The 8234-nt window shown below is 36.0% G+C and overlaps 1 protein-coding gene across 1 annotated transcript in view; it reads left to right on the top strand.

Moving 5' to 3' along the window:
- nxph2a (neurexophilin 2a) overlaps positions 1 to 3543 on the top strand; it is a 33410-nt gene extending 29867 nt beyond the window's left edge. Inside the window, exon 3 of the mRNA XM_693430.10 lies at positions 983 to 3543. Within this exon, the coding sequence (XP_698522.2) occupies positions 983 to 1741 (759 nt within the window). The 3' untranslated portion in view covers positions 1742 to 3543. The remainder of the gene's footprint in view (positions 1 to 982) is intronic.
- The last annotated feature ends 4691 nt before the right edge of the window (positions 3544 to 8234 follow it).

The following is an 8234-nucleotide window of genomic DNA, read 5'->3' on the forward strand; positions in this document are numbered from 1 at the left end:
CCAAATGTATTGTTTTCCTTTTTGGTTCGGATCTAGTGAACCTAGAGAACAGAACTACAAATGTGAACATGCGCTTTAATAAATAGTTGACTAAAAATGAAAATTACCCTATAATTTACTCAACCATAACTTATTTTGATTTTCTTCTTTCAGAAGAACACAGTGTGAGTATTTTAAAATTGTATCCATGTTCTATAATGGTGTTGAGTGCCTTTTTGAAGCTCCCAAAAGCATATAAATCTCATACGCCACCATGAAGTAGATCGATGTGTTTTTGTAACAAAAATATTTAACATTTTTAAACATCGACTTACGGTGGCTGCTAAATGCGAATTGTCAACAACTTCTTGGCTGACCTCTGACTTGACATAAAACGTATTATCCACTTCAGTCTTCTTCATAAGACATGCGGTAATGTTGGCGCCAGTGGTGTAGTGGTTAGTGCATCGACACATGCACTCTGGTGCTCGCGGCGACCCGGATTCGATTCCGCCTCGCGGTCCTATGCCGATCCTTCCCCTCTCTCTGCTCCCCATGCTTTCCTGTCAATTCTCTCTACTGTCCTATCAAAAATAAAGGTGAAAACCCCGAAAAAAAATTATATAAAAAAAAAAAGACATGCGGTAACCTCCTGGTGACTGGAGGCTTAGTTTTACAATGGATTTATTTGCTTTGGGAAACTTGCTTTTGGCCATTACCAAACATCATGATACAGCATGAAAAAGCCAGGATAAAATTAAAAATGTCTCAGACTGTGTTTGTCTGACAGAAGAAAGTCAAATACACCAATAATTTTTTGATTGAAAGTCTTAAAATCTTAAACTAATATTTGAAAAACTAATGTGGAAAAACGAATTCTGAAGTAATCAAAAGCTGCTGAAAACAAAACAATCTAATAGAACTATTTGATTATAGGTTAATATTACCTAAAAACAAGCAATATTATGAATTCTCATATTTGTGTATTTGTGTTTTTGTCCAGTGTTGCTGGAAGGTCACATGCAGACGAGTCCATATTCCAGAGGTGGGTCTTGTGGACTGGGGCGAGGCAGAAAACGAGGAGCAACCCTCCCCTAAAAGCGCCAGTCCTCGCATTCTAAACCCCCTGCGCCTATTCGCCCGCGGATCCCCTGGGTTCAAGAGCAACAGGAGGGAGATTGCGTATTTAGAAAACATCGAGGACTCCTGGGACTGGTTATCTAACCAGACAGATGTCCGAGAGACGCAGAGCAGGACTAAACGCAGACCCATCGTGAAAACGGGCAAGTTTAAAAAAATGTTCGGCTGGGGAGATTTCAACTCCAACATCAAGACTGTCAAACTGAATCTCCTCATAACAGGCAAGATTGTGGACCACGGTAATGGCACGTTCAGCGTTTACTTCCGCCACAACTCCACAGGTTTAGGCAACGTCTCGGTCAGTCTGGTACCACCTTCCAAGGTGGTGGAGTTTGAGATCGCCCAGCAGTCCACCCTAGAGACAAAAGACACGAAATCGTTCAACTGCCGCATCGAGTACCAGAAGACGGACCGCAGCAAAAAGACTTCACACTGCAGCTATGACCCATCCAACGTGTGCTACCAAGAGTCCACCCAAAGCCACGTGTCCTGGCTGTGCTCCAAGCCCTTCAAAGTCATATGCATCTACATCGCCTTTTACAGCACTGACTATAAACTGGTGCAGAAAATCTGTCCAGATTATAACTATCACAGCGACACGCCATACGCATCCACAGGTTAAAACAGTGAGAACGACTTATCTCATCCTCACCATGTGTTTCATCTGATTTAGAAGCAATTAAAATAAATCCAGATGTTTCGCATTAGGCTACACTACTGGCATGTGCTTCAACCTCTGCCTTTGCCTTTTGCGATACGGCAGTCGTGACGTTCGTTTGATGGCAAAACTGATTTGGGTTTGTTTTTTTTTCTCTCTCTCGTGGCTTTAAACATCCCACATCCAAGAAGTTAGACTGGGAATTTTTCCATCTTTTTCGCTAATTGTCAAGCTAATAAATTCCGAGACCTACAAAGGATAGAATATAAACGTGAAACACCTTTTTATTGTAAGGTTTATGTGTGTGTTAGTGTGTGTTAGTGTGTATGTGTGTGTTTGAGCAGTTGTCAAGATAAGTGCGAATGGGTTAAATCACGGGGCAAAGACATCACACACAAATGCCTCATCTCGCATTTCACAAAAGCCCTATGTGTGAATTGAGATCTGTGTATAATTTCAAAGAGTAATTTGTGATGTCTCACGAGAGCACAATTCATTGGACAGGTGGATTTAGTGAATCTGGCAGCCGGTTAACAACCCTTTGTCATGGTCTCGCCACAGAGATCCACATTTCCAGGCTCTAATTAACATTAATTATAGTGGGAAATTTCACTTACAAACCATGACAGAGGGGACTGAAGCCAAAAACTGAAATTTAGCATGTCAGTCATGTAGCAAAACCTCTATTCATGCCAGTGACTTTGGAGTGGAATTAAACTTTTTTTGTGTGCTCGCTAAGTGAAGATGTTTCAGGAGTAAATATACGTTTATGCAAACGCACATTGTGTGAGTCAACCTTGTTGTACTGCAAAAACTGTAGCTAGAGATCACCTAAAGGATTCACTATTGTTTGCACATTTTATAGTGTGTCAGTGTGTCGCAATGAACCAGTTGAAATACCATAGTCTGATAATCAGAACTGGAATTCTCAGGTTCCATATGTGTGTGTGTATGTTTGTGTGATTGCCAAACAGATTTTGGCCACTGATTTAATTCTTATCATATCAGGAGCAAGCGATTTGGATCACAGTTCTAATCGAAGTGGATAATTAATTGTACCGGTACTCTAATTGTCTCGACACACAAGCATTATCATCAAGTACATGTTGACACAAAGATAGCTGTTTATCATTGTATTTAGTTTATGATCCTGTGTACAATTTTGTGGATAGTGTATAAATGTGATTATAAAATTGTGTGTATTTTGCCTTTCAAGGATTACTTAGTTACTTGAACCTCTCAATACAGCGTACATGTTTCTACATTTTTGGTGTTTGCCAGAAAAATTAAGTAGATGTAGAATTAATCACATGACTTGTCATGGCTTTATTTTTTTTTCACAGTTTCAAACTGTTCACTTTATGTTTGTCCTCGATATCTGTAAAATAATCTTTATTTTTACCCTCTATGGTACATACTTACACTGGGAAATATAGGGGGATGAAACAAATTTCAGTCAGAAAGTAATTATTCAAAATGGCAAGTAAAATTATTTTGAAGAGTGTAATATTTTCTAAAATGAATTCACTTTTAATAGGGTATTTTCAGAAGGACTTTTAATTTGTCAGTAACCTGGCTCAAGCGCTTCCAGTAATCTGTATACCATTACAAAATCGGCATGTTTAAGGTCTGCTTTCTTTAAAAATCAATGATCTTCTCTGCCTGATCGATATCCAATATAAAGTGGATCTCCAAATGTACAGGAAGCACTGCATTAAATAACATTGTTCCACGCCATGTCTTTAAAATATAAAACTTTATTTTACATTGGGGTTTCTGCACTAGCCTGCTGATCCTGATTTGTGTAGCGTGTAAACAACTTTTCATCTCGTTTTATGCTTGAACACCTAAATCAATGCTGAAGTCTATTTAACTAATTATATTGTAATTACATTATAACATCAACGATGTACAACAAACAGTATATAATTGAAAACAGTCACAATAACCGTTCACCAGAAGTTAAACATTATAGAGGAAAAAATAGTAGCTGTGCATATAACCTATTGATTAAGTAAACAGGTCAACAAAACAAGAAATTGAGTTTTGGAGAGAAAACAAAATGTCATGTGGCAAAATTATTTAAAAATAGTAAAACTATTAAATAGGGGCATGTTTGTGTTGCAGTAGGTAGCACGATCGCCTTACAGCAAGAAGGTTGCTGGTTCGAGCCCTGGCTGGGTCAGTTTTCATTTCTGTGTGGAGTTTGCATGTTCTCCCCGTGTTCGCTTGGGTTTCCTCTGGGTACTCTAGTTTCCCCCACAGTTCAAAAACATTTGCTATAGGTGAATTAAATAAGCTAAATTGTCCATAGTGTATGTGCGTGAAAGAGTGTGTATGGGTGTTTCCCAGTGTTGGGTTGCAGCTGGAAGGGCTGGATAAGTTGGCAGTTCATTCTGCTGACAACTCCTAATTAATAAAGGGATTAAGCCGAAAAGAAAATGAATGAATGAAACTGTTAAATAGCAAAACAAGTTAGTTAATGCTGGTTTTCCTCTGGCATCTGAAATGACCAGTCAAATCAAAGTAGGTGTGCTTTACGATTCACAAGGCATACAAATTCAAACCCAGAGGTTCGTCAGTTTAACATTGAAAGACAGCTGGGATTAAAGCGACAAAACATACTTTTTGAGAACTCTTATACAAAATTAAATATTACGTAGATTGAACTAATGACATACATATCCAGCAAAAACAAATCCATTTTCCCCCTTAAATAAATATTTAATGAGACCCTAGGCAGTAGGCATGCGAGTGAATATTTTTTAAAAGGTTTCTTTTTGCACATTTTATTACATCACAGCTAGAATAAATCCCCAATACTTTTTCTACATCATTTATTAGTAGTAAAAATTAAATTGTACATGTTTTACAAAGAAGGACACTATCACCGCACAGCAACTCGCCGCACTGATTCGAGTCCCGGTTGGGTCAGTTGGCATTTCTAAAAATTCAAGCTCAGAGGTTCTTCAGTGTAACATTGAAAGACAGCTAGGAAAGATTAAAGCAATAAAACGTTTTAAGAACTCTTTTACAATATTTAATATTACATAGATCAAACTGATGACAGAAATATCCAGCCAAATTACATCCACTTTCCCCCCTCTAATCATTATATAATGAGACCCTTTAACATAGCCAGTAGGCATGAGTAGGAGTGAATATTTTATAAAAAGGCTTCTTTTTGCACATTTTATTACACCACAACTAGAATTAATCGCAGATATAATTTCACTTAAATAAATACATTCTCTACATCATTTATTAGTAGTAAAATAATTATTGTACATGTTTCACAGTGCTTTAACATATGTTATTTAAAACAACTGGATTTGAAGACATCAGTAAATGCCGAAACTAACCCGAAATAAAATGTACAAATGCTGTTTTTCATGACCGATTTACATTACCTAATGTAGTTATCTAATGTCAACAAATTAAATCCTATTTCATCAAAATACCGGTTATGAATTTTAAAAGGTCCTTTTAGTTTTAACATTTTTACAAGCCATTCTTTTTTAATGACTGATAAATAAAAAGCTATTGTTAGTAGACAGAGAGCGAGAGAGTTTTGAGTTTATTGCCATAGCTTCTATGCCTATATCAATTACAAATCATTAACAGCAATAAATACACAAGATAAAAATACATACATAATAATAATGATAATATATAAGATAACAATATAAAATTATTCTTTAAGGTTTGCTTTTACTAAAATTTGTACAATTTTAGAAGGATTCACATTTAAAAATATTTCCTTTAAAGTCTCTCCAGATGAAAATTGTTGTCTGATAACATTAAAAATAGGGCATTCCACAAGAAAACGTTTAACAATTTGGTTTCTGTTGCAAAGGAAGCTAGCACATAGCAAAATGGTACCATAGAGAGTTAAATTATAGCTTTACTCTATATGACTGCCACAAAGAATAAAAAACATATCCAGAGAATATAGGCAGTGTGAGATTTGTAGTGAAGCATCTGCATATTCTCCGTCATTTTTACGATCGCATAAAACACTGATTCTTCTATCAGTAAAATATCACATTACCTCTGGATGAAAACATTACATCCTGTGATATGTGCTTCATTTCATCCAGCTCTAAAACATGGGCTTATTCAATAAAAGGCTTTCTGATGTATGGACCTGTGTTACATTAGTTTAAATGCGCATGGAAACGACTGAAGCGTTCATCTTTGTTGTTTCTTTCAGAAGGGATTGTCATGTTTTTGACTTTGAGCATACAGTAGACGGCCTCCTACCCTCTGATTTGCAAAGAAATGAATAGAACAAAAGACCAAACCGAATTGTCCTTTGACAGAAAAAAAGAACAAGTGTATGAATCCGCAACGTCTCATTAGCTCAGTGGTGCACTTAAAGATTGTCTTTCAGACAGACAGGAGTGGGAGAGAGGTTTTCTAATAGTGTGATGTTATCGCCGAGTTCCCTAGGAGCCGCGGAAAGCGCTTGGCATGAAGCGGCATGTTGGCACCGGAAAAAAAGATGTGTGTTTGATAGCTCAGATTACGGACTGCATGCTGTTCGCTTTAATTAGCCCTGATTTCCCCATCATGGAGGGTGCGAGAACAATTTACTGAAGCTGCTGCAGAAATCACAGTGGTTACGGCACCAAAAACGTTCAACTGTGTTAATGCTGTTTAATATTTAGCAATGTTAAAAAAAAACAAATGGTAACATTGATGGTCCATTTGAGTATTAGAAGACCGTGCTTAACATCTGCTGATACTGCTCCTTCAACAGACATTTAACTGACTATAAGAAACTTTGCAAGTACAACTTACACTAAACCCCAACCCCAACTTAACAGTCTACTTATAATCTAACGAAAATTAGTTTAACAAACGGACCATCAAAAAAAGTGTGACCAAACAAACAAACAACTCTTACGTTTAACAATTTGTAATCTTAAATTCAGCTCGATGCCTGATTTTCTTAATATTGTTCACTGCATCACCTCTTTCCACCTTCTTCAAGTGTTATTCGCAAACAACCAAACCAAAATGTCAAAACATTAGTCATTTTGCAGATGGCATTTCACTTACTGCTAAATGTATTAACTGTAACAAGCTGCTCAGGATGAGAACATGAAATAATAGACCGCCCTTATTGACGGAAATCTTAGTTCTTAAACATAAAACAAAATCTGTTTAGCTGACTGCCAGAGAGAAACTGCTACTACCAGTGAAGAAATGACTGAATCACAAAGCTATATTGATGTAATAATGTAAGATCTCTAGCTTTCAAAAGTCTTGTGTGTTTTTAAGCAGTGGATTTATTTACACACACAGACATTTTATTCAGCAAAGACGCGCTCCAGTTACAATATAGATGCGTCTTGAAAATTCTATTTCAAATTTCAAAGAATTTTAGTTGAATTCTTACAGACTTAATTTTAATTTATTGTTAAAACATTGTTTTACATACATGGCCTTTACAGGGCATCTATTTTACCCTTTTTACAAGATGTAAGATAAGCCTTTTATGCCTCCACAATGTGTCTGTAAAGTTTCAGCTTGATAGAACCATCAGATTATTTATTATAGACTCCAGAATTTGCCTATTTTGGTGTCTGAGTATACTATAGCTTTTTTTGTAGCCTGTGGCTTTAAATGAAAATTAGCTTATTTTCCCCGCTCACCATTACCACATTTTTTTTATTAATGCTTAAATAAAGTACAGAACAATACAAAAAAAGGGGTCAGGGGTGCACAAAAAATAAACTTAAATAAGACAAACAAATATATTTGTAAGTAAACAAACCAAGAAAGGGTAAAGGTCTTGTGAGATTACAGGATCTTGAAAGATTTCAAGCAAAAAAAAAAAAAAAAAAAAAAAAAAGATTTTAATGTTTTTTTTTTTTTTTCATTAGTGATTTGCTTTAAGATGTTCGTATAATTTTGTAATTATTTTAGAATAGCAGAATAAAATGGCTTTTGGTAGTTAAAATTGCATCTGTGAATATGACACTTTGTAGATATTACCAAAAGATGAATAAGATTCTTTCTCTATTTTTTGTTACAGATCTCGTATCATGTTTTCTTTGAGAATTGACAATTCCAAAAGATATGCAGCACAGTTTCTGACTGTGACAAACAAAATGAACCGTTTTATTCAATATCCTGTCTAAACCTGGAAAGAAAATGTCTGACAGGATAAAATTTAGGCAGAATTTAAATGAGACCACTTTAAATTTGTTAGGCCAAACCTTAAAAATATTTTAATCCCAGGTTATTTGCAAAACAAATGTTCTGTGGACATGTGTATACATGCTATCTAAGAAACATGGCGCCTGTCAATCAATTTGGTGGGCGGGGATAACTGTACTCCTATGTCATTTTGCGGTGGGCCTCAAAATCACGGGGTTTTGGATCCCATTTTAACTTCAGAAAATTTTCACCACAGGTGCCCTTTAATGTAAATTTGACAAAAATTGCA

The sequence above is a fragment of the Danio rerio genome, chromosome 9 (assembly GCF_049306965.1).
Source record: "Danio rerio strain Tuebingen ecotype United States chromosome 9, GRCz12tu, whole genome shotgun sequence".
Taxonomy (NCBI): Eukaryota; Metazoa; Chordata; class Actinopteri; order Cypriniformes; family Danionidae; genus Danio; species Danio rerio.